Source organism: Peromyscus leucopus, chromosome 5 (assembly GCF_004664715.2).
Source record: "Peromyscus leucopus breed LL Stock chromosome 5, UCI_PerLeu_2.1, whole genome shotgun sequence".
In the NCBI taxonomy this organism is placed as follows: domain Eukaryota; kingdom Metazoa; phylum Chordata; class Mammalia; order Rodentia; family Cricetidae; genus Peromyscus; species Peromyscus leucopus.
Genome location: NC_051067.1, coordinates 792,601 through 819,082, shown reverse-complemented (window position 1 = coordinate 819,082; position 26,482 = coordinate 792,601). Strand labels below are relative to the sequence as shown.

The following is a 26,482-nucleotide window of genomic DNA, read 5'->3' as shown; positions in this document are numbered from 1 at the left end:
CTTCTCCCTCAAGGCATCCTATCCTGACCCACCAGAACTACTGAGTGCACCTCAGACCCACAGGCATGGTGCCCCCATCATGCCCAGCTGTACCTTCTGGGCATCTGAAGGATGGCCCTTCTGCCTGTGCCATTAGTGTGGGTTGTCTTAAAGGAGGACATTGCCCTGTAGATGCCTGGTCACCCACAGGCGGTTACCCAGAGATGGGAGGAGCCCAAGGCAGATAAAGGCCCTGTTCCTGAGCCCAGGGTCCTTTCTAGGCACTATAACTGAAAGACAGAGCCACAGCCGGGCAGTGGTGGCGAACGTCTTTAATCCGAGCACTCAGGAGGCAGATCTAGGCAGATCTCTGTGAGTTCGAGGCCAGCCTGTTCTCCAAAGCAAGTTCCAGGAAAGGCACAAAGCTACACAGGGAAACCCTGTCTCAAAAAACCAAAAAAAAAAAAAAAAAGAAAAAGAAAAAAAAAAGACAGAGCCACGTGTACCTCACTGGGACACAGGAATTCATGGAGTATTTGTGGTATGCTTTTTTAGCTACCCCAAGGGCCACCACCAGAGACATACTGGGGTAGTCTAGGGGCTAAGGGAGAGCTCAGGCTCAAGGCCTGAGCCTGCTGCCTCAGCCCCATCCATCTCTGCCTGTCTCCTCCAAAACCACCTGCTCAGGCCACAGGCTGCTAGTGACTTGGTAACAGAAATGTCCCTAATCAAAACACAGAGGTGCCTACAACCCAGAAAACCACCCTTGTGGACCTGGCAGGTCCAGTCAATAGGGCAGAATTACAGATGCCTTCAAAGCATTCTTTCTTTGCAAGAATGCCCAGTTCCATAGAAGCATTTGTAAATCAAGGAGAATAGAGGGGCATTCCTGAGAATTGTCAAATACTAAAGGCACCAAGGGCACCAATGCACTCATTCGTGATGAGCTGCAAAACTGCACTGGTGGCCGGCCCACTGAGACACCAGCTGATGGCCTTGAATAAAGTCCCAAGTGCTCAGGATGCAAATTGGCAGTGGGGCCATGGAGAGGTTTTTGGAAGGGGAGAAAAGAAATAATACCAGGTGGCCTCTGAGGGAAGTGAACCATGACCGATGTGAACACACTGTTGGGGATGTTCTCAGAGCATCCCTAAAAGGCCTTGAGGTAACAGGGAAGTGGGGGTTGTATACATACCTCAATGGTGTCTCCCAGGCATGCTGTGCCCCAGCCATGCTGCCGGGGAAGTTGATAGTATTTCGCTCACAGGAGGCATTCGATTGAGAGGGCTCAAGTGGCACAGTCCTATTGGACTTGGAATTGAGCAGCTCTACCCCAGGGCTGTCAATTTGGCCCCCTCCTCACCCACCAACAGAGCTGATAGGACACCCAGTGGAAATACTGGAAGAACAAGACAGACACATTTGCTGGGTTGCTGAGGCACCAGCCTGAAAAAACAGGCTTATATTGCACAGGGAGAGGATTCCCAGGAGGGAGAGCAGCACTGTAGTCAGAAGAGACTTCCAGAGGCCTAGGCCCTGCGGACCCCGAGCCACATCAAAAGCCGGTCTAGAAAGGTTACAGCCCGAGACAGCCAGCCATCACTGGAAAAGGAGGAGATGGTTAAGCTGTTCTCAATGTTCTTATCCCTGGCCCAGGCCCAGCCACTGCACTCATGGCAAGGCACAACTGTCACTCCAAATGAGTAAAACCCTACAGTGGCCACCAACCGCCACCTCCCCTTCCCATCCTGTCCTGCCAATGTCCTCCAGCTGGACCTCAGCAGACCTTCCCCATCCTCAAGGCATAACAGACACGGGTTACTATGAAGACATCTAAGGTCAGGCCGGAAGGTAGCTGACTAGACAACCTGAAGCCCACCCTGGAATCGTGGCCCTTAGAAGCTCCACTTCTCCACTGTCTCCAAGTGAGGTCTTTTCCCTTCTTCCTAGTCTTGGGCCAGAGCAGAAAGGGCAAGGAAGCCCTATTTCAGCAGGATCCCTGGAGTGCTTGGGCAGCTTCTTTGATGTTTCCAACAAAAGCTCTGTATGCACTTAGCTGTTTTGGGGGGAGGGGATGGGGGCAGCAGAACCCTCTGAAGTTGGCAGAAATGGAGGAGGGGATTGAGGCTGTCCAATGGCTGGGAGCCTGGCTGGCACTGAGGTGTGGATGGGGCTGCCAGACACCCTGCATTATCCAGAGTCCTAACACGAGGAAGAATTGTCCTGTCTGAAAAGATTTGTTCCACAAGCACGCTCCCAGTAAGGCAGCACCCAGCCTGTACCTCCTCCTCTGCCTTCTCCCACCCAGAGCCTGTGTTTACAACTGAGCTGCTCTGTGGGGATGCTGGTGAACACTGGTGGCAAGCAACCCTATGAGATTTGGCCCTCCAGGCCAAAGGCTTCCTTACCTGGACATTTCCTCTTGGACAGAACACTGGTCATCGGGGAGCTCGTCATCACCATGCACACTTGCAGACAAAGAGAAGAGACTCAGTTAGAAACAAGGAAAGGCTGCAGGTGTGGTACAGGGCGGCACATAAGGACTTTCACACACATGACCAATCCCCTCAAAAAGGGAGCTGGGGAGGAGACTGTGCAGACTGCCCAGAAGGGTCCATTTTTCTCTCAGAACAAACTGGATAGAAACAGGGTTATACTGTGCCAATCACCAAGAACAAAAAACTTCAAATCTGGATAAAAGAAGGAAAAGACTCCATGACCTCAGTGCTGGGGGGGGGGGGGAATGTCTTGCTATTTCACTAACCTGCTCATCCATGTCTCAACAGCTGCTAATGGGAGGTGTCACTGTCCACTTGAAAAGCATTATAGCAATATTTTCTTTTCTTTTTAAAAATTATTATTGTTATTATTATTTTATTTTTTTGGTTTTTCGAGACAGGGTTTCTCTGTGTAGCTTTGGAGCCTGTCCTGGAACTCACTCTGTAGCCCAGGCTGGTCTCGAACTCACAGAGATCCGCCTGGCTCTGCCTCCCGAGTGCTGGGGTTAAAGGCGTGTGCCACCACCGCCTGGCTATTTTCATTTTTTTAACTGAACATAATACAGATTAGTACATGCAAAGCACTTGCACTGAGTGGCTCATGGTATTAATTCATCTCATATCCTAGCAAGACTATTACCATCCCCATCTTACTGAAGTAGAAACAGATGTAGGTAGGCTGACTCAGCCCCAATCAAAAGTGGTCAGAGCCAAGTTTTATATTCAGTCTGGGCTCTGGATGATTCCATTAAACTGCTCCTCCATGCAGAATATTAACACAGGCATGAAAGCTGGCTTTGCTTCTTTAAAAGAAAACGTTTCTGTGTGTGTTGGGGATGGGGCATGCACATCCTGTAGAGGGCTGAGGACAGTTACGTCAGCTCTCTCTTTCGACCTTCATACGGGTTCTAGGGTAGACCTGGGCCACCAGGCCTGTCTGGTAAATGCCTTGACTTGCTGAGCCATCTTGATAGCCCTTTTGCCTAGCTTTCCACTCACATCCCTTCCCTAGGGCTCTGAACAAGCCACTTGCACAGACTTACCTGCATTGGGTATATTTCCACCTTCAGAAGATAATGTGAGCTAATCACACCATTCAGGTACATGAGGTTACACATGAAAAGGATCAGAAACAGGGCCATAGTCTACAATCAGTCTTTATTAGACATTCACCTGTGCTGAAAGGTACAAAATAACCTATGCAAATCTGTGCCCCATTCTTTGTATGAATTGTTGATTTGGTTCACTAACTAGGGGGAGGTTTTTTTTCTTTAAATCCACACTTCAAGTATAGATCGAATATGCGTGTGTGGTGATGAGACAGTGTGGCTCTAGGCCACACAGAAAGCAGATAACCCAGGGAGCTAAGACATCAGATGTAAAGGGCATTCCCATCTTTCCCCAGTCCTGCCAGCTATGTGGCTGGCCAAGCTGTAATCCATGATCCATGGCCTATAGGCCCCACAGCCTACTGTTCCTGGGTCTTGTCCTCCAGGCCATTAATCTCCGAGTTGTCCAGGCTGGCACAGAGGTGCATGTGGAGTGATTTCATAGCAGGCACCCCTCACTCACTCACCTCCTGTGACCCCTAAAATTTAAGTCCTGAAGTCTTAACCCCTCTGTACCTTACAACTGGCTACATCTAGAGGCAGGACCTTTAAAGACAAGCCATTACAGTGGGCCTAGTCCATTCTCACTGGTAACCTTACAAGACACACCAGGGATGGGCAGGTACAGAGAAAAGGTCACGTGAAGACTAGTGAGAAGAGTCCATCAGCAAGCCAAGAACAGCAGGTGCAAGGAAAACCCACCCTGCTGACATTTTGGTCTTTTGAGCTTCCCACTTCTGGCACTAAGGGAATGTATTTTTCTCTACTTGCCCCACCCAGGCTGTAGTATTTTGTTATGATGTCCCTTGCAATCGAAGAATTAGATCCACTTTATATTTAAGTTACTATCTACTGGACATGCTCAGTAAGTGAATGCAATAAGCCAAAAAACTGTTCAATATTTTTAATTATGATTGTAAATTATACAATTTCTACCATTTAGTATTTTGTATAAAACCATTTTACAATACACAAGATTTTCAAATGCAACAAGAAGTATCAAAAACTACATGTATGTGCCAAGTTTACAGGCTAGGGTGAAGCTTTATCTTAAAAATACCTTCAGGAGAATAAACATCCAACCAGTTCTCTCAGCTTAAAAAATATGATTAGAAATATACAATTTAATAAAATATCAAGACAATGATTGATCAAATACTGATTCATCAGTTACACCTTAAAACTTCACTTAATCATCTGTACATGAGTGTACAATAAAGTCTTCAAACAATGGATGTAAAACTGCAGTACTCTAATCTGATGAACATGTCTATCCACAGTGAGTTCTACTGGATCGTTAAGGAGGTAATTTCTTATACAGTAAAGGCAAGTCTTTTTAACACACCTGTAGTATTTCCATTCAGTGATATGAGGAACACTCAGATTTAAAGGGAGATGCAAGACATTTCAGTGGAAGAGAAATAAATCTTAAAGAAAATAGGTTTTAAGGTTTCTGGCCAACTGCTTTCTAAAATGTGGCAAGAACTTTTAGAAAATATATGAAGAAAAGCAGCTGTTACTTCTAGGACACACACCAAATGAACAAATATTTGTCATAGACAGCGATTCAAGCTAACAGAGGCCTAAGGAATTCTAGGCACAAGTTACTCAGAAAGCTGGAAAGGTCTGTTAGACCTAAAAATACTCCAAGAGCCTCATGAGAACACTTGGGAAAGCCTCTATGACCCAAGTCAAGAGGTAGAAGCCACCTGTGGGGTGAGGTGATGGGGCGGGACAATGGTTAGGGCTGGTCTCGGGGGTCAAGTTACAGCTGGGAAGTTTTGAGGAAGAGCAGCACACGGCCATGTGAGACAAATACTGCTGCCGTTGAACGTGGCGCTGCTCAGGGCCCATCCTTCTTGTCTCATGGCAACAGAGTTCTAGTTGGGCCTCAGAACTGTATTAATCTGTGAGTCCTAAAATCCAGCTCTGCAGACATTCCTCTTGAACTCTGGGTGGTCTCAGTCACCCAAAAGCTTCAAGGGCACCTATACATTTACTTTCTAATTTTAATTCTGCTAGAGGAGGTTCTGATGCACTTTCAAAGCTATTTAAAGTTCTTAAATTAAAGGGGCCCCTGCAATCAACAATCACTGGTTCATGCCCTGTAGAAGCAGGGTCTTCTAACCCAGCAGGTTCTGGGTAGTTGTAGTTGGGGAGGGGTTGTGCACTAATTCACAGCAGGAAGGATTTTCCATTAGTTAGACCCAGACTTCCTGGGTCCTAGGTGTCACCAGTCAGTGCTGGTGACTGTCCATCCCCAGAGTTATCACCTCAGCATCTGGAGTAGGTTTTCCTGGGAATGTGTCCTCACCAACTCGCGTTTCCTAAGTAACTTCAGCAAGAGAGGGAATTTTAGCAAGAGCCACAGTAGTAGCAATTCTAGCTGAATGGAGCCGCCAACACAAAAGGGCGATTTCTAAAAAGCACTATGGTTATCACTGAAGCCCAAGTGGTTTATTCCCAAACTCAATCACTATGAGCCACAGTGGGCAGGCCCTGTTCACTCATCCTGATACACAGGACAAATCCAGCTTGGTTCAGATGGAGGAAGAACTATCCTAAGAAGTTGCTACTTTAGACTCAGGTACAGTCTGATTGAACATTATCAGTAAATGAAATGTTTGTCCTCTTACCTAGGTCTTAGCTGCCTTTCTCCAGTGTTTAACTGGGGAGGGACTCTTTGTGTGGATTCTACATTGACATTCCCAGGCCCCCAACCCAATGTCAGCCAATGCCACAGTTTGAGGAGAGAAACACTGAAATGGGGACCCACTGTGTTTCTTTCTTCCTTTCTTTTTTATTTTTTTTTTTTAAATTTACCAGACTTTAACCTGTTCATTACAACTACAAGGAAGGCTGCTTTTCAAGCGGGAAGCCTGGCACATTCATCTGTCTTAGGAAGGCATTGGCTCTCAATGGCTTTCAACATTTCATTTTTCCAGTCTTCAAACTGGGAAGAGTAAAAACCATTATTCTCTATTGTGGACGTAACTAAGATAACCATAAAGTATTCTCTGATATTCTCTGTCTTCTTTTTGGCAGCAGATAAATTCTGGCTTTGCAATTGCTTCATGGCACAGGTCCGGCTGGCTTCCAGCAGGGGTGAAGAGAGAAGGCACACTACAGTTTCTAGTCGTATTCCCTAACCCAAGGCAACAGTGAGTTCTCTTACACAAACAGCCTAACTCCAGAAGCAAGCAATTGTCGCTAAAATCAAACCGTGAATTACAAAAAAAAAAAAAAAAAAAACAACTCCACAGCATTACAGAGAAACACTCTACAAAGGGTTGACAATTTTGTTTTTAAAGCCACCATTATTTAGGGTGCTTTTCTAAGACAAGCAGCACTGCTGTTTGGTTTTAATGTACTGGAGGAAACACAATTCTAATGTGTGACTGAGCAACCCAACGTCCCAGTCCCGAAATCTTCATCCTAAATGACACAGGAAGGACTTACGTAACCTTTCAACTGAGAAAAGGTTCAAATATTCTATCAACATTCTTTAGCAGGTTTTAGTAACCACAACAACACATAACAGTGTTTAAATGCAGTTTTCACAGACTGTTATTAAAGCACTCTTTGGTGAAAGACAAGCAGCTTGGGTAATTCACACAGTGAACATCACAACAGTATTAACAAGAGTAAAGTGAAGCTGATTGTACCAAATCATATCTTAAAAAGGAGGGTACCACTGGAGAGATGCTCATCTCCTTTCATGTTTATAAACTGCAGGACGGGGTCACAGGCTGAACAAAAAATAAATATACCAAGAGACCTCCAGCACACCCTCCACTCTCCTGAAGGCCAGCAGCTAACACGATTGCCATCACAAGAACACACATATACCACACTCACCAGACAGCTCTCTGGTGGCAGAGGGCTGGGTATTGACACCTGAGACTAAACTTATAACAGCAGCTTTCATCCAACTTGAGATTACAGAAGGGAGAGTCCAGCCCTCAAATGGCTCAGCCACAACCCAAAGTCAGTGAGTGGCTGAGGGGCCAGTGACGTTTTCTTCATTGAATGAACTTCTCATGTGGAAAGAAACTAAGGCTTTTGCAGAGTCTGTTTTGTTCTCAGATGACTGGCTAAATCCTGTTGGGGTTTTCAGTTCCCTGGAGTGATGGTCACTGGGTTTTTACTTTAACGCAAGACACTCTTAGTCCTTGAAACAGCTGGACTGAGGAGAAAAAAGAAAAAGATTTACCATGAAGATTTAAAAGTGTCCCAGAGGGAGTTTTCAAAGACGAGGATGGCAACATAAAGAGAGTACTGGCATGCGAAGAAGCTCGTACTTGGTGTAGTTCTGACACTCTTACAGAGACAGGACAACGTCAATCAGACACGAGAGGAAGGCAGGGTAGAGGAAGTCCAAATTTCATTTAAAAAAAAAAAGCAATAGAAATAAACAAAAACAAGCATGAGCAGGTGCGGGCAGCAGAGCAAGGCAAGGTACCATAACGCCAGCATGGGCATTGGCTGCAAAGCGCTCCTCCTCTTTTCCCTCCAAGGAGCCAGGCTGTGGGGACAGGAAAGAACGGAAAGATAAAGAGGGTTACTGAGTGGTTCCAAGGTCAGAATTTGATCACAGAAAAAGCTCCAGCGCCTCAAGCAGTTTCTAGTTTTGGCAGCCCCTCCTTCTCAGAGTGCTTGGCCTGTCTGTAAGGAGATTTGGGCAGGGACAGCCAAGGGCCCCTCTGGGCTCATCAGAAATCAACCTGACTCGACCTTCCTCTCTTCCCTCCTCCTCAATGTGTTGTTATGCTTTAAACTCATCAGCAACTTTCAGAGGAAAAGAAAAAGAAAACAAAAAGACAAACCCACTCACAAAACTACTCCTGATCTGGAGGTGACCCTCACTTGGCTAACAGAAGACTCATCTGAATCGGGTGTATAGTTTTTACAGACACGAGCAGAGAGTACTGAGTGCACAGACAACTGGCAGAGCTAATCAAATGGAAATACATCTGGAATTCCAAACGGACATTATTTCAAAGTCCAGAGGGGACCAGCACTTAGAGAGATAACATCCTGGGACTCCTAGAGATAACAGCAGATGAAATAAGAAACCCTGGAAGCAATGGGACAGGAACCAGCGGCTGAGATCCCGAGAGCTGTGGTGCAAAGGCAGGAAAGACGGCCATGACTTTCACAGTGAGGACTTACAAAGGCACACGTGTTTATGGTCTGGATGAGTGATGAAGGACCCTGGGCATCACACCATGTAACAGGATAACTACAAGCATTAGGGTGGTTTGGAGGCAGGGGAAGAGTGATGGTTCCCAAAGACACACTTTAAACATAAAGGTCACTTGGACATGACAGATCTTAAGAAAATGAGATGAAATAACTTAAAAAAAAAAAAAAAAAGGTTCAAAAAGAAACTTTAGAAGCTTCTAGAAACAGGCAGCGATGAAGTGTACTGTCCAACTGAGGAATCTGCAAGTCTTCCACTTGGAGGTATGATAGTGTTCAAGACTCATTCTGAGAATGCTTCAGAGTTAGTGTGGAAACACTGAAAAAAAGCTAACTAATTTAGTCAATTATGAGCTGTTTTAATGGATTTATGGTCCTGGTAGGAAGTGGAAAGTGTGGAAACCCACAAACTTCCTTCTGAATCTGACAAATGAAAAGGAGCCACACAAGGCATCATCAGTGGGAGCCGAACCTCTCCATCCCACATAGGCTGTGTGCGCCACGATGTCTGGACGTGGCTTCTGTCCAAATGGACACACGACATAAGATGGGCGCTGACATGAGAAGCACAGTGGCCGTTCTCTTCCCAAAGCAAACACCTCCATCCTAACATGTCCACCTTTCTCAGCCTGGTCTTTTAAGAGAATGCGTTGGGAAAAAGTCTCTGAAGTTGAAGTGTCTCTTGGTAAAATGTCAAAACTCATGAGTCAACTCAGTACAAAGTGATGTTTGGGAGAATCTCCATCCTGGAAGCCTCAGAAAACAAATGGGCATGTGGGAATGACGTTTCCATGGGCCACCGCAGAGATGCATGAGTACGTGGACCTGTAACAGACAGGGCCTCTCCCACAAAAGAGCCAGGAGACCTGGTGAGCCTACACCCCAAGGGAAGACTGATGGACACTGAAAGAGAGCGTAATTTTTATTTTGAATGTGGTTCATTTTTAGGGGGTGGGGGTGGGGACTATGAGCCTGTTTTTCCTGGGTTACATTATATACCAATGTTAATTTCTTTAATATCCTCCAACCAAAAGCTGAACTTTATTCAGCAAACACAAGAGGCTGTGGCCTGGAAGTCTCTGATTCTCCTCATTTCCTAGAATTTGTGGAATGCCATACACAGTTGTGTGCCTTTCTTTTGTAAGCTGGAGGTGATAATAGTTAAGGTAATATGAATATAGGCCACAGCAACCCCAGTCCCAATTTCTTTGGTTTCCAATACCACCCCAAATTCCTGAAAGGCACTTTGGGACAGTTCATTTAGCTCAGCTTAGAATACTCAAAGCATCCAGTCCAGGCCCTTGGGAGCAGCTCACTAAAAAAAACAAACAAACAAACAAAAACAAAAACAAAAACAAAACAGAAACCACTCTCCAGAGAGGAAAAGTGGAGGTCACAGGAAGGGTATGTGAAGTCAAGAAACCTAGACAGAAAGACTAATGCACAGTCAACCCTCCTCAGTGGAATATGGTATGATGTGAGTCAAAGCTTGGCTAGAATTCTACTTCTCAGAATCAAATGAGCAAGTCTTGTTGGACTGTTAATGGAAGCTTGGTCACTTAGACCTAAAGAAGGTGTGGACGATACCAACATCAACACCATGCCTTCTGACCAGTTATTGTTTTGTTTTGAGATAAGGTCTCACTGTGTAACCATGGCTGGCTGGACCGTGCTATGTAGATTGGGCTCCCTGCCTCCTGGGATTAAAGGCCAGCACTCCCAGGGCACTTTTGACAGTCTGACTTCACATAAAAGATATGCCTATTTCCTCAACTTAATGGGAAAGTTGGAATCTAAAATCTTAACTGTCCTACCAAGCAGAATCAAGAAGCACAGGAGTTTGCTTGTTTCATTTGTATGCATACTTAAAAATTTGCATACTGTAAATAATTATGACAATACATTTCTCTATATATGGCATAATGTGTATTTACAAATTGGAGCTATACCTCCAAGTTTTACATGGGACTTTTACTTATTTACTCTCCTTTCTTTTTTTCAGGAGCATTTATCTAAGTCATTAAATTTTCTTTTAAGACATGACCCAGGTTGGGGATTTATCTCAGTAAATGTGGACTTGCCTAGTCCACATGAAACCCTGAGTTCTAGCACCAGCACTATCAATCAATCCATCAGTAAATAAATGGCTCCTGATTCATCTGGCACAACTCAACCCATCTCCTATTTTTCTGTTATAACACTTGGACGCTATAATACACCTAAATCTGACCTTTTGTCAGTGTTCTAATTTTCTTGTCAAGTTAGAACCACAGAATAAAAGGAACATGAATGCTTAACTAATTACCTAAAAATTTAAAACAGGGGTTTTCCCTTCTACAGGACCTAACCTTCAGTCTGAACAGCTGCAGGGACTCTAGCTCCAGGGAGTCTAATGTTCCCTGGCTTCTGTGGGCACCAACACTCCACACATATAAAATCCCTAACTTCTGAGTCAGTGCCTGCCTGACAATTCTCAGGGACCCACGCTGGTTCTTTGTTCTGTTCTCAGGAGACTCTAGCTCCATAGTGAAATTTTACAAAAGACTCAGCAACAAGGAAAAACAACAAAACTCAAAGCATTCCTTAGAACCGCAAGTACTCAGAGCTCTTGGGACACAGTGGCAGTGGAGTTCACCTGAGATGAACTTACACTGACTAAGTAATATGGGTGAAAGCCTCCAACGAACGGAGATGCACCTGGTAAAAGCAGCAAGGATGATGTAGAAGAACATGGCCCAGATTAACCTCAGAGCTATCCATGTTGAAGAGAAGCACACCACCACTGCCAGGGGATGGCTCCGGGGCGCCTGCTCTCTACGGCCGGGAAACAGCAGTGGTGTGGTCTATTCTTCCCTCATCAGCGGCTGGGTCTCAGAATTATCTTAAGAATTACATGTGGAAAATGTTCTCAACTGAGCCTGGTGTCAGGTCTAGAGCCTCAGGCTGTGCCACGACTCACTGAGCTGTACCCAACAGACACCAAGGGGCTTCCTCCAAGCCCGGAGCACTCGGGAGAAATTCTAGGGCAACGCCCTCAGCTTCCCCATATCAACTTTCCCATATCATGCCAGGGACCACACTTCTAACACAAAGAATTTCCTCTGGACAGCGAGTAACACAGAAGCCTCCACCTTCCTGGGACATGAATCAGTCCCAGGAGCAGGGTCCAAAAGAGTAAACTGGAAACAAACGGGAACTTCCCCGAGTTTGGACTTTTCTCACCTTTTAAGACTGCTTTTCCCCGAAGCAGATCTGGTGGTTCGTTTAGTAATGCCTGAACTGCCAGAAAGATTAGGTTCAGGGGTTTTACAGCTCTGAACACGGGACTGAAGAATTACTCTGAAAACAGTTGGAAAAAGGCAAGATTATATTCACTAAAACAACTTTTCAATAGTTGACAGAGGAAGGCAATTTTGCACTTTGGTATAATTATTTGTTTTGCAAACTGAAGAATTTTCCACAATCACATTTGCCACTTTTACACAAACACCAACCTTGAAGCACGTTTTACACCAAGCATCTCCTTTTTCTTTGAAGGTTATTTGGAGGTACTCAGGTGCTCGGTTTTTGGGAAATGAATGGCCTGGCATTTTATGCAATTCACAAACCAAAGAAATCTACTAGTCAAACCTGTCCAAGTAGAGTCTCAGATTTCAAACACAAAGACAAGTCATAAATCCCATATTTTTTAGTGTCTGAATATAAACTTAGCAAAACAGCTACATAATATTCACTGGCCAGAGCAGAAAGTAGATATAATAAACAACAAAGTAATAATTTTATACGCCAATGAAAATTTTAAATACATTCAAGCAAAATTTCAGTTTTGTCTGCCTCATAACTATTTACCAAATCTTGAATTTATCCCTTAAATGCCGTGAAACTTGTCTTAATTAAAACCTCCCAGGACAGAAGACTGCTCAGAATGAAAAATCATAAATCAGAAAGAACAGGCCACACAGAGCATGCTCTCTATAAGTAATTCCTATTAAACTGTCAGAGGAAAAAAACAGAAAACATCAAAAGATGTTGGCAGGTCAGTCTTTGCTTCAGAACCCATGCACTCCTTTATTTCCTTCAGTGTTTGCTAGAGGAAGGAGAAAACACTGACTTAACAGCTTCCTCTTTTGGAGTCAAACTACAATCGGGAGAGCCAATAACAATCTGTAAGAGCCCAGCTCCATGAGAGTAAAAATAAGTAATTTCAACTAAGGAAGAGTCTGCTTTACAGGCCTGTCATGACCAGGGTGATTGACACTACTGGTCCTTCTAATGTAGCAAAGGTTCCAAAGTTCTGATGATGGTGGGTTACTCACAGCAAGGGCAGCCAATCACCTCACTGCTTGGCTTACCAGTTGTGTGAGAATGGGGAGCTGTTAGCCCACCACTGTTCTGAAAGTTCTGCAGCTTCACAGGCAATACAGCCCTGACTGAATCTGCCATGTCATGAAACTGATCTGAAATTCTCTAAGTAGAGATAGCAGATGTACACACAATTGTGACTCAAGAAGGAACCAACTGTCCAAGACATAAACCCAGCTCCCCAAAATAGGATTTAGTGAAAAGTTCTTTTTAAGAAATGACATAACAATTTAGTATGCATGTAATAATCATGCACATGTATTGGGCATAAGGAATCACTTCAATATGTATATATAATACATAACAATAAGATGGAGTAGTTGGTTCATCCAGGGCCTCATTACCATCCCTAATGTTGTGAACCTTCAAGGGCCCCTCTCCTTAAAAAATTCTTTTAGTTGTCAATCACAATTACTCTGTAATGAGCTGGATGGAACATTAACGCTACTTCTCCCATTCAACTACTAAAATTTCTTTCTGCTAACACAAATCAATGAGGAAATATTTATTTATCCTTCTTAAGGATATGAATCTAGAATTTTGCATAAAGTCTACCAAACCCATCTGCTGATTCCCAGGTCTCTGTGTAGTGTGTACAGTTGACTGTCCTCTGCTGCTTCTTGACAAAGGGTTTTTCTGAAACGTCATTCCTCCATTTCAGATCATTTGAAGTCAAAAGCATGGATAGCTATCATACTATAAGGTCATTAACACACACACACACACACACAAAACACACACACACACACACACACACACACACACACAAAAAAAAAAAAAAAAAAAATCAGGGCACTGCCTGCTCAGGAAATCTGCTTCTGATTTCTTAAATTACTGAAAGTTTAAGTGCTATACAAAACAAAGAACTACAACTCAACCAAGAAGTATTTCTTAGGCTGGCTGAAAAAATATTTTTAGAGCATTAATTTTTCTATAAAATAGTGGAAATAATCATATTAGTGGTTACTAATTTCTGTGGAGCTTTGAAACACAAAAGGAAATTTAGTATACATTAACCACACCAGGGAAGCCTCAAGGTTATCTGACATGAGTGAGTATTAGTACACCAATGCAGTGGGAAAGCTCCAGGACTACACTTACATATTACCAACAAGAGGCAAAAGTAACTCAGAGAGGACAAGGAAGCCAAACTCAAGTGGGGTTTCACCGCCACCTGCCCTTCTCACATGGTTTTCTCAAGTAATATGCAGAATATACACTTTTCTCCTCTCTATCTGCCCTGATGAAATTTGCATTGGTCTTCCTTAGTATGTGCCCAAACCATAGACCACTGCCCTCTCTGTGGTGTCTCTGGAGCCTCAGCAGCTCCAGATATTGGACAGTGACAATGTGAGACATTGACCTCCAAATGCCTGGACGTCTTCCTAAGGGACCACTGCCACAGAGCTTTTTGTATGATGCCCCACAACATCCTTCACCTTTCTCTAGTGGCACCATCCCCCACGCATGCACCAGGCACAGAACATTAAATGCTTTCTGGTCTTATGCTCCAGGCCACCAGCTATTGGATTCTGAGTGGTTGCTGTGCATGGCTCTCTTACCAGCAGCTCACAGCAATGACTCATCACAGTGGAGCAGTGAAAACTGTCTGTCACTCACAAATTAAGCCTCTTTGGAAGAAAGTGACCAGGAACTAGTGGCTACAAAGATCACACTTGTTACTTACCTCAGCTACAGAAAGTTTTTTTGCGTTTGTAAGTTCAAATCAGTAGGCAGGCTAAATGGAATGCCCTGCTTGGGTCCTGAAATGTGGTGGTGACACCAGCCACAGGCGACCTAACTATCTTGCAGAGGACATGGAGGGGGAAATCCCCAGCAGAAGCAACATTTAAGCTGAAGACATTTGAGCCTGACGAAAAATATTATTAGCAGCAACCCCACCCATTCAGAACATCTTGGCCACTTGGAACAGTCTGAGAAGAATAAACTATAAAAGGTATCACTGTCCTTCAGTCAATAGGTAGAAAAAAATATAGAAACCTGAGTGTGAATATGAAACTATAAACTCACCTAGGATAGTCAAGGAATTGCCATAAATAAAAATGTGTTCAGTGGGTTTTCTTTAATATTAAAGAGTGGGATCGGATTCATTTTTTATCCTTCTCAGTCATATGAAAACACTCAACAGAACCACAAAGGACCAGGGTTGGTTGCAATATGCTTCTACTTTGGAAGAAATTCTAGAAGGGAATTCTGCATGCTTTGGTAATTTCTAAGTCCAAGCTGGGACAAGAAAAATCACTTTTGGAATGAACAGAAGAAAGGTTACGGAAAACACACAGATATGGGGTGTTGTTGTTGTTGTGGGACACAGTCTCCCTCTGTGGGCCTTAACTGTGGGGTTCCACATGGGCGTTTCCTGCGACATTCTGAACAGAAGAGGACAGATCTCAAGAGAATACAGCAATTGTGTATATAATCTAATAAAGACAGTCTAGCTACTTTTGGGAAAAGAAGAGAGCAGAGTGCAGAGACTGCACAGCAGGAAGAAGCATGAGCATGAAGTCGACAGCAGCCCCTGCCTCCTATTCTCACTTAACACAGAGGAAGGTGTGACGTGGAGTGGACGGCTCTGCACACCAAAGCAGGTGACCTGAGAGCTGCTCCATGGGCAGAAAACAGGCTGTAGCCCTCAATGCTACAAAACCCAATCTTTGCTTAAAGAAGAAATGGTGAGAAAACCCATTTGACTGGGGACATATTCAAGGCACAGAACATGAGAGGTGTACACAGCCCCTGGTAGAAAGGAGACCAAACTAATTAGCCCAACTAACTAAACATTTCTGACAGGAAAGAAAACTATTCTAATGTCCATATTTATAAATAACTAGTACAACTTTCAAAAATAGATGTTATTTTTAACATCCTTGGCTTAAAAGGATCATCATTGAGGCTCTCACCCACTGCTACCATCCCATTCATTGAAAAGATTCAGAAAGAGAACCCTGGAAAAGAAGCAAACCAAAATAGCCAGGAAAGCCAGAAGGAGAAACACATGCACCTTGAGAACCACACTGGACGACAGGGGAGGGTAGGAGAGATATGGAACAGGAAACTTACACAGCAAACTATCTGTCAAAGGGTCCGGATGGCTACTGTGTTCTGAAGCCATCAAGACAGAACAGCAGGGTGGGAAGAATGTAGTCACACACAATCCACCAGATGGCAACACTACACAGTGCAGAGGTCAGCACAGCTAGGGGGCATCTGGAAAGGGCGGAAGGGGAAAGAACAGATGTTCAAATTGGGAAGCCAAAATAAATCATGTAATAAAATACACAGAGCCACCTGTGGCTTAAGATACCCTAAAAGACCCAGAGCAGCAACTGTGATGGCAAAGGGGTGGGAAACAAGGGTGGTGGTGGTGGTGGTCCGATTTCTGTTGAGACAAAAATGCTGACTTTAGTTTAACACACAGGAACAAATGGTAAGACTCCATCTCTATTGGATAACCACCCCACCATACTGATTTCCAATAATTAAGCTGGCCACAGTCAAATATACAGTATGCTCATATAAAACACTACACCTGAGTACAGGGAGAGGAGGAGGCAGAAACAGCCCAGACTGTCTGGTACGATCAGCAGGTATGACTGAGAACAAGGAACTGAGCTCGTCAGTTAGGAGTTCAGGTGAACTGCACACTCGACAGTATGGACTGCAGAAGCACACCTGAGCAGACACCATCAGCTTCATTACTGTAGTCACACTATGTATGTTTCCTTGTTTTCTTTACACAACCTGAGGTGATTTGAAAGTTGGACCTCACAGCCTTGGGCATTTAAACACTTAGTTCCCAGTTGGTGAATGGTTTGGATAGGTGTAGGAGGTGTGGCCTTGATGGGGGAAGTATGTGACTGGGGGTGGGCTTTGAGGTTTCAAAGCCTCTTGCCATTCCCAGGTGGCTCTCTGCTTCCTGCCTACAGCTCAAATTTGAGTTTCCATTTCCGGTTCCAGCTGCCAGGGCTGCCACTACGCACACTGTCGCATTCCTGTGATGTTGATGGACAACCCCCTAGAACAGTAAGCCCAAGTAAACATTTCCTTCTTTAGGTTGCCTTGGTTATGGTGTAGTATCATAGCAATGGAAAAGTAACTAATACACACTCAAACTTTGATATTTATTTTCCTGTCACCTCCTGTTCCCTTCTTTCTTTCTTTTTTTTTTTTTTTTTTTTTTGGTTTTTCGAGACAGGGTTTCTCTGTGTAGCTTTGCGCCTTTCCTGGAGCTCACTTGGTAGCCCAGGCTGGCCTCGAACTCACAAAGATCCGCCTGGCTCTGCCTCCCGAGTGCTGGGATTAAAGGCGTGCGCCACCACGCCCGGCCTGTTCCCTTCTTTCTTAAGACAAGGTTTCTTGTTGCCCAGGCTGACCTTGACTTTACTATGTAGTTGAGGATGGCCTTGAACTTCTGATCTTGCTGCCACTACCTTCCAAGTGCTTAAGTGCTGGGATTACAAGTATGTACCACATACCCAGTTTTGGCTTGGTGTTTTTTGTGTGTTGTATGTATTCACATGTGAACACATAAATGTATGGATGTGCGTGGCAGAAAGAGGTCAATGCCAGGGTCTTCCTCAATTGTTTTCCACCTTATTTTCATTTATAGTCACTGACTACAATGTCTTCTTAGTTGGTAGTGGCATGCAAATGGGATGTCTGCACTATTGATTTTCATTTGTTCCTCTGGTAAACTCAAAGCCTAAGAGTTGTTTTTCTTTGTTGAAATGCTCACTTGTCTTTTTTGCACTGTTAGATTTAAGTGATTTTTTTCTAAAGTAACTGTATGTTTCTATCTAATGACCATGTAGGACACAACTACAACCCTACCCTCCATGCATTCTTTCCTATTGATCTAACACACATAGTTCATGGCACACAGAGTGATGGGCAATCTGGTGTCAATACTGTCAACTTGACAGAATATAGATTATTCAAGATACAAGCCATGTCTGTGAGTTAGACTAACTGAGATGGGAAACCCACCTTGAGTGGCACCATCCCAAAAAAGAGAAAGTGGGCTGAGCACATACACGCATCAGATGAGGTGTGACCAGGTAGTCTCCTGCTGCCTGACTTTTCCACAATGATGAATTATACTGTAAGCCTAAATAACACCCACCCCCTCCAGTACTTTAACCACAGCAACAGGAAAACTAATACAAACAGAATTAGTTACTAACAAGCCAGCAAGTCAATTTTAACATGGAAAACACACTTGCCATCCAGTCCTAAAGGTGGATGCCATGGTGCTAATGAGTTACCAACCTCACGGAAGTCAGCATCGGGCAGGCTCTCCAATGAAAGGGCTACTGTACAACTTCTAATAAAACAAACTTCTCTACAATATTGGAATTTCCTAAAAAAAAAACCAATCACTAGGAGAGACATTTAATATCTAACTGTAACCTCCTCCTAGGATTCATCTGGTTCTTTGAGTATTTTCCTATGTCCAAGTACCAATATGGAGGCAAATAATTTATCAACAGCAATGCATGAGTCCGGTGGGGACAGAAGGAAGTGGATTACCATGCTCCCCCCAAAGACTCCAGTTTTCTAACCACTAAATGGCAGATTAGGAAAATTTGAGCCTAGAAGTTTGCTATCCATATGGAGAAGAGGGCAATTTGAGGGTGTTCAGTAAGATCCAGTTCACTGGAGAGTGCTTCAGCACTCACCGTTGTTTGTTCCTTTTTTCACACTGGTCGGGGAAGTATACTAACTAAACAAATGAGTCCTTTCACCTAGTCTTTTCCAGCTCCCTCACTCTCCTTGCTTCCTTCCTTCCCTTTCTTTCCAGCAGTGAAGAGAATTAAATCCCAGGCCCCTGCAAGCACTCTCCCACTGAGCTCTACCCAAACCCTCCAGCTGCTTTCATTCAGCCATTACTGAGAGCATCAGACTTTTAGCTCAGACAGCCTCACATACTCTGCTGAGTGAGGAACATCTGAAATCATCTGCCAGTTCCAAGGGTCTTTAAATTTTAGTCTTCATTTGCTTTTCTATTACCATATACCCAAGGCTATCAATTGCATAATCTCAGCTTCCCTAAGAAAAAATTATCACTAAATAATGAGTTCCAGAAAATATATTTCTAAATAGAGGGGAGAAGGTGAAATTTCCTGAAAGTTCTATTTAACAAGAACATTATATATCTTTTTATTTGTGTGTGTGCATGGGCACCTGCAGAGAGCAGAGACACCCTGGAGTTGGAGTTATAGGTGACTATGTGTTGCTTGGGTGCTGGGAGCCAAACTTGGGGCCTCGTTAAGAGCAGCAAGCACTTTCGTCTCTCTAGCTGATTAACAAGAACTTTTGACCAAACAGAATTTGTATCTCCTAACTTCTAACCTGGCTTCTGAAAGTAGGGTAAAACAACCTACTAAGATATAAACTGGCAATGGACAGTCTTAACACAAAAAGTGTGTGTAACCCACAAAAGCATCACCTTCCTAGAACTTGCAATTCAAAGGGCGCTGTGCCCCACTTCTCACTCTGCCAGGAGCAAATGGCAGGCAAAGAGGCTTGCTAGAAGTAAGAATTTCGATCTCCCCCCTCCCCACCCCGCAGTCCAACAAGAAGCTGCATTATAAGGTAAGCTCCCACATGACACTCCCACATGATGCAAAGCTCAGCTAGGAGGGCTGCCAGGAAGGCACACAGTTTGAGTCCAGGATTTGAACACCAGTTGTGGACGTCCCCGTAGTTGGATCAAATTAAGATAAATGCTTAAGAAGTTCATGTGGGGATAAAAACACCTACTATGAAACTTCTTATTGTGCTCCTTGTCTACAACTAAAACTCAGTTCTCCAGACATATATATATATATATATAAATAATTTGGGTATAAGGTTATCATTATATATAGCATATTGAGATGATATAATGACTTTAAGACATCATTCGACAATTGACTCAATTCTACTGTGTGCAGACTGATGACTGACATGTAACCAGCTTGATAACTATGGCCAACTGTTATCTTGGTCTTGACATCTGCGGTTACTCTCTTGAGGGTGTCAAGCTGACTGACTATGGACAAAAGCTTTCCTAATACTGCTTTCTTACCTATCATGTCTCCCGAGGTTACAGGAGAACAGAGAGAAATGAACAGCTGAGCACCTCTAGATTTTAAACCACACAAGTGATCATTGCAAAGTAATAGGTGTGCAGCTAGGGAGAAAAGTATGAAGGAAAAATGTCCCTAAGGGACCCACACAAAATAGACAAGTGTGACCACAGTGAAGGAAATCACTCACGTGAGGGGGATAGCGTTGGCTTTTGACTGTCTCCGACTTTTCAAGGCCCGAAGTCTATCTCCTTGTGTCACTCCATTGATCTCATCATCATCATCATCACTATACTGTACCAGTTAAAACAATAAAAAACAGAAAGAAAGCTATTAACTTCGGTTGCAACTGAAGTGAAGTGGCTGTTTATCTAGACACATACAGGCATGCATGCAATGTGTGCATACACACACACACACACACTTAAAAGTTTCTTCTGAATGCTACAACAGTTTTCAAAAATCAAACTACCAGCTATATTTCAAGACAATCAAAGCAGATTTTCAGTCACCAGACCCAAAGATCTCTTTTTTTTATAAAGGAGTAAAGATCCCTGATGGGCTTTTGGTTTTAGAACTTATAAAAGTTTGAACATCCATTCATTACCCCTTAACCTAGTATTGCTGCCTGCTAAAACTGTGGTTCTTTGGAAGTTCTCCATTTGAACTACTAAAGTGGCTGAGATGAGGATGGGGCAGTGAGGCAGAGGAGTAGAAAGACCCGTGCGAAGAGCTTACTCCCTACTGCTAATTTCCATCTGTGTTTAGGAAGTAAACATTCTACAAGCACACAACTTTCTTTTCAGTCAAACATTTTTAGAGGATTGTATCTAAACACAACTGTGTGGTGATAGCCCCTTCAAAACCACTTTATTATCTTTACCTATAATTTTCTCCATGCCCTACAAGGATCTCAACAGCATTTACAGCAATAACAACAGCGTGATCGGGACGGTTCCATTACCGGCTCAGGCTCTTGCTTGTCTTGATTCTCAAGCCCATCTATTGAAATGTCATCAACATCTGAGAGTTGTTTGGAGAAGGCTGCTCTGAGGGGTCCATTCTCCTGCCCTCTCAACTTTTGACGGAAATATTCGCCTTCCAGCCAGAGGCTTGACTGTTTCCTAGAGTGTTTAAGCAACATCAAAACACAACTTTCCATAAGGACGTCCCTCTTCCCCTATCTTTACCCCACACTCCTGTGGTTACAGGAGACAAGCTTCCGGTGTACTTACATGACCAGAAACTGCTGCTGGGGCCCAATCACTGAACCCGGTCTGCAGATTCTAAGCCAGGCAATGCTCTCGGCTGCCGTCATCCTATAATGCTTCATGAGGTAGCAGCCTATCAGAGTACCTGTTCGACCAAGGCCAGCTAGAAAAACAAACCAATCAATGAAACCTGGTTGCACATTCTCCAGAATTTTCTGAACAAGAGGAAGAAAAAACAAAAAAATTAAAGCCTCCCCAGGGCTTTGGTTCCCTCTGCAGAGGCTCTCTACATCAGTGAGTCTGAAGAGGTGTAAGAAGGCCAGCATGAAGGCTCACCCTCAAGACCTAAGTGGGATGCAGCCCAGGAGCAGAGACTCAATCCTTCTAAAATTCCCCGAGGATTCGATGTGAAGCCAAAGACTGAGAATCATGTTCTGAACAGGGATTCTTAAGAAATGTGGTGTTTGGAGCTGGAGAGGAGACTTAACAGTTAAGAGCACTTATTGCTCTTACAGAGGACCCAGGTTCAGTTCCCAGCACCCACTATCAGGTGGCTCATAACTGCCTGTAACTCCATTTCTATAGGAGATCAGACATCCTCTGTCTCAAAGGCACCTACATGCATGTGGTACACATATTCACTCAGGCACACACACCACACATGCACATAAATAAAAATAATTTTTAGCCAGGCAGCAGTAGTGCATGCCTTTAATCCCAGCACTCGGGAGGCAGGCGGATCTCTGTGAGTTCGAAGCCAACCTGGTCTACAGAGCAAGATCCAGGACAGGCACCAAAACTACACAGAGAAACCCTGTCTCAAAAAACCAAAAAATAAAAATAAAAAGTTTTAAAGTGTTTTCTGCTCAAGCCTTACATTTGCTATCAAATCCAACAGTATTTCCTACTCAACGTCTGTCTGAACCTGCTCACGCTCTGTTTTAGGGGAGGACATGTTAGACAAGCACTCTGCCTAACTACAGCCTCAACCTTTTCCCTTTTCTGGAACTCTTCCTTCTGTTTTGTATGTGTCTCTGTATGTGGTGTGTACATATGGCTGTATTTGAGGGAGCACGAAGAAGCCCTAAGCAGAAGTCTAAGAGTCTTTCTTAACTGCTCTCCACCTTATTCACTAAGGCAGGGTTTCTGAATTGAACCTGAAAGATCTCACCCACATGGCTGGTCTGGCTAGCTAGTCTGGTCTGGAAATCCTGTCTCTTCCTTCCCTGTAACTATCAATGGGCTACATGACCACCTAGCATTTATGTGTCTTCTGGAGATCTGAACTCCAGTCTCACAGTTGGCGTGACAAGCAGTTTAGATGCTGAAACATCTCCTAAGCCCCCTTTTCTCCTCTTATAGAGACCATTATAATTAACTCCTATGATGGTTAATATGTTGTGTCAACTTGGAAGGAATTTTTGGTTAAGATCAGCACTTCAACTGGTGCCATTTTTAGTAAGCACACTGCTTTCCATAATGTGGGCAGTCCTCTCCCAATCCATTCAAAGTCTGAACAGAAAAAAAAAAAGGACTAGCTTTCCATCCAAAAGCAGGTCTGCCTTCATGCCTCTAGGCAGGCAGCTCATAGCACAGATGATGGATTCACTGACTCCACAATTTCTTTTAATAAACCATTCTATATATAAACATGCTATTACTTTCGACTGCTAGAGGACCCTCCCTGATGCACACAATTTAGAAAAGGGGTGCCACTGAAGCAAATACATAAAACTGTGGCAGTGGCTTTGGAACTGGAAATGTATGGGAAAGAACTGAGGCAGCTGCTAGGAAAAATCACCCCAGACGAGAGTAAGCAACAAACAGTTTCAGTCTCCTGCCACCCACAGTGTGACAGTGGCTGTGGGCTTTTTATACATGGTTTTTATTATGTGGAGATAGTTCCCTTCTAGCCCTACTTTGTTCTCAGTGGTTTTATCACAAAAGGGAGATGCCAAATTCTGCCAAACGCCATTCCTATATCAGCAGAGACAATGTGGCTTTTGGACTTCACTGTTACCGTGGAGATTCACACTGACTTTTTCTATGTTGTATTACTTCTGTAACTCCAGGGCAAGTGCTTCAGAGAGTGAATACTATTTTACTATATTGTATTATCTCAGACAGGTCTCCTGTACCCCAGACTGGCATCAAACTCACTATGTGGATGAGGGTAATCTTGAACCCAGCGCCAGGACTGCAGGTGTACACATGGCACTCGGGCTATGCAGTGCTGCAACCAAACCCAGGGCGTCTCGTTTGCAAAGCCAGCCCTCTGCCATGGAGACCCAGCTTCCTGGAACCCATTTACTGTGCTACTGAATTCAGCTGGTAAACACTTTGTTAATCACGCTTACGACACTGACAGTTTCTTTGCTTCGGTTGGTTTGGTAGCAAGGGAATCCTGGCCTCATACAGCTTATGAGGTCTTTGTTCTATTAAGTTTTGAGTACGTCTCTGAGAGCTGGTGTTAGTCACGGGTGATGATCTGGTCCAGCGTTTTCCTTCATCAGGAACTTCAATTCTACCTTCTCAGTGTTTTGAACTTTAAACCCACCTTCTACATTTCATGGTGACTCTGCATTGGTAGTTTTGTGTTTCCAGGAACTTTCCACTTCATTTCCATTATCCAACCTTTTGTTCTGCAACTGTTCACCGCAATCTCTTACTGGTTGTTCACATGTGTTCACACACACAGGTGTCCAGCTTCATCACTTTCTACCTTATCCCCTTGACACAGAGTCTCTCAAAGAACCTAGAGATTGCTGGTTTCAGCTAGGCTGACAGGCCACTAAGCCCGGCAATCTTTCTGTCTGCCCCAACACCATCCCCCACTTCCCCAATGCAGAGGTTATGGGTACATACAGCCATGCCTAACTTTTTACATGTGGATCCAAGATCAGGTCCTCTTATCATTTCCACACTTTCCATTGTCACTTCTCATTGTAATAATTTGTAATAATTTTCTCTTTTATCTTCACCAATGTAAAAAAAATGTTTGTGATTTCTGTTAGATTTTGTGAAGAACCAATCCTGGATTTTGTTGATTTCTTACTGGTTTCCTATTTTTTTGTGTGTTATAGTATTTGTATTGCAATAGCAACAATACTTAAAAAGCTATTACTAGTCTTTAACCTGTCTGTGTGCATATTTACCTCTACCAGAAATACTTGCTTCTTCATAAGGCTTTGAGCCACTGTCTGGGGTCCTTCCACTTCACCTAACACAGCACAGGTCAAGTTGTAACAACTCCCCCAGCACATGACCATCTGAGGGTAGTTTAATTTCTCCTTGTTTTTGAGAAAGTTTTGAAGACTTAATGGACTCTTGGTTGTAGGGTTTTTCCTTCAATAATTGAATTATTATCAATTCGCTGCCTCTGGCCTCCACGGTTTCTGATGAAAGATCTGGTAATTAGAGTTTCCTCTCTTGATTCTTTCAGTATCTCTGTATTTAGACATTCTCATTATAAAATATCTTCATGTGAGTTTCCTGAGTTTGTTTTGTTTGGAGTTTGCTGAGTTTGGAGAATGTTTACAATCGTGTCTTTCATCAAAGTGGGAAAATCTTCCAGGAAAACAGTCTACCTCCTTTCTCCACCAGGCATATCTGGTCTGCCGGTCTTCTGCCAGATTTTTCTCCTTTCTCTTCCTGACTCCTTTTTCCTTATTCTTCAGACCTGGTGACTTTTTAATGGCTCTGCTCTTTACAGTCACTGCTTATTCCTTCTGCTTGAGCAGGTCTGCTTTGGAACCCTGCCAATAATTTTTTTAATTTATTTCCAGAATTGCTTTTTGGGTTCACTTTTTATGGTTTTTGTCTTCTACTGATACTTGGATTTTGCTCACACACTTTTTTTCTTCTTTCCCCCCACTTTTTTTTTCAACATGAGCACAGTTGAGGTAGCTGTTTTAAATCTATCTGATCCTTGTCAAGGATAGTCCATGTCCATCCTATCTCCCCTCAGACAGGGTTTCTCTGTCTAACAGTCCTGGCTATCCTGGAACTCTCTTTGTAAACCAGGCTGACCTCAAACTCACTGAGATCTGCCTGCCTCTGCCTCCCAAATGCTGGGATTGAAGGCGTGTGCCACCACTGCCTGGCTCAAGGATAATTTTTGTGGATTTTTTTTTATACTCTCCTGGATCCCCTCCCACTTTACTTTTTGGTATGCCTTGTCATCTTCCACTGCAAAATGAACATTTGGATGTTGTGATTATAGCTACATTCCTAACTCTAGAAATTAATTTTTTCCTTTATCTTACTATTAAATTTTTCTTAGTGATTATATCCCTTGTCCCATTAATTAACTAGACTAGCTCACATTTAAGTTAAATAAACTCTACTATATTCATATATGCATCATTTAGTCATTCATGGAACATTTAGTATCAGAAATTGTTACAGCTGCTGAAATACATCTTGTCAGATCTTATTCTCCATATAGCAAGCTGCAGTAAGACCTTGTTCTGTCATTGACAACCAAAGGACTTACCACATAGGCACATGACAGACATCTGAATAAATACACACAAAGGCAATAAGCCTTTGTAGGCTTCCTCATGAAAATAATTTACTATGCTTTTCATATGATTTTAGGGTTTTAAAATCATTCTTTCTGGCCACTGAGATAGGTCAACTGGGAAAAGCACTTGTTGCCAAGTCTGATGACGTGCGTTCCATCCCCAGGAACTACATGGTAAGAGAATGGACTCTCACAAATCTTCTTCTAACACACACACACACACACACACACACACACACACACACACACACACACACGATAATGTCATAGAAAAACTTTAAATCATTCTTTCAAAAATACAGGGTTATGTGCTGTGGATATCGTTCTGTATAAATAAAACACTGACTGGCCAGTGGCCAGGCAGAAAGTATAGGCAGGACAAGGAGAGAGGAGAATTCTGGGAAGTGGAAGGCTGAGTCAGGGAGACACTGCCAGCCGCCGCCATGACAAGAAGCATGTGAAGATGCTGGTAAGCCATGAGCCATGTGGCAAGGTATAGATTTAT

At 43.5% G+C, this 26,482-nt stretch overlaps 1 protein-coding gene across 13 annotated transcripts in view; it reads right to left on the bottom strand.

The window, feature by feature from the left end:
• Positions 1–1,405: 1,405 nt before the first annotated feature.
• The window catches only part of Cdc14b (cell division cycle 14B), a 94,919-nt gene continuing 69,842 nt past the window's right edge, over positions 1,406–26,482 (bottom strand). For 5 of the 13 annotated variants that reach the window (XM_037205631.1, XM_037205637.1, XM_028891704.2 and 2 more), the window contains 6 exons: positions 21,477–21,615; positions 21,206–21,365; positions 20,432–20,535; positions 12,011–12,127; positions 2,388–2,447; positions 1,406–1,581 (listed from right to left, as the gene is read on the bottom strand). In XM_037205631.1, coding sequence (XP_037061526.1) covers positions 1,509–1,581; positions 2,388–2,447; positions 12,011–12,127; positions 20,432–20,535; positions 21,206–21,365; positions 21,477–21,615 — 653 coding nt within the window. In that variant the 3' untranslated portion in view covers positions 1,406–1,508. Of the gene's footprint in view, positions 1,582–2,387; positions 2,448–4,475; positions 7,773–8,048; positions 8,112–12,010; positions 12,128–16,231; positions 16,379–20,431; positions 20,536–21,205; positions 21,366–21,476; positions 21,616–26,482 lie in introns of those variants that run through there. The other 8 variants (XM_028891705.2, XM_028891708.2, XM_028891701.2 and 5 more) reach the window with 6 other exon arrangements.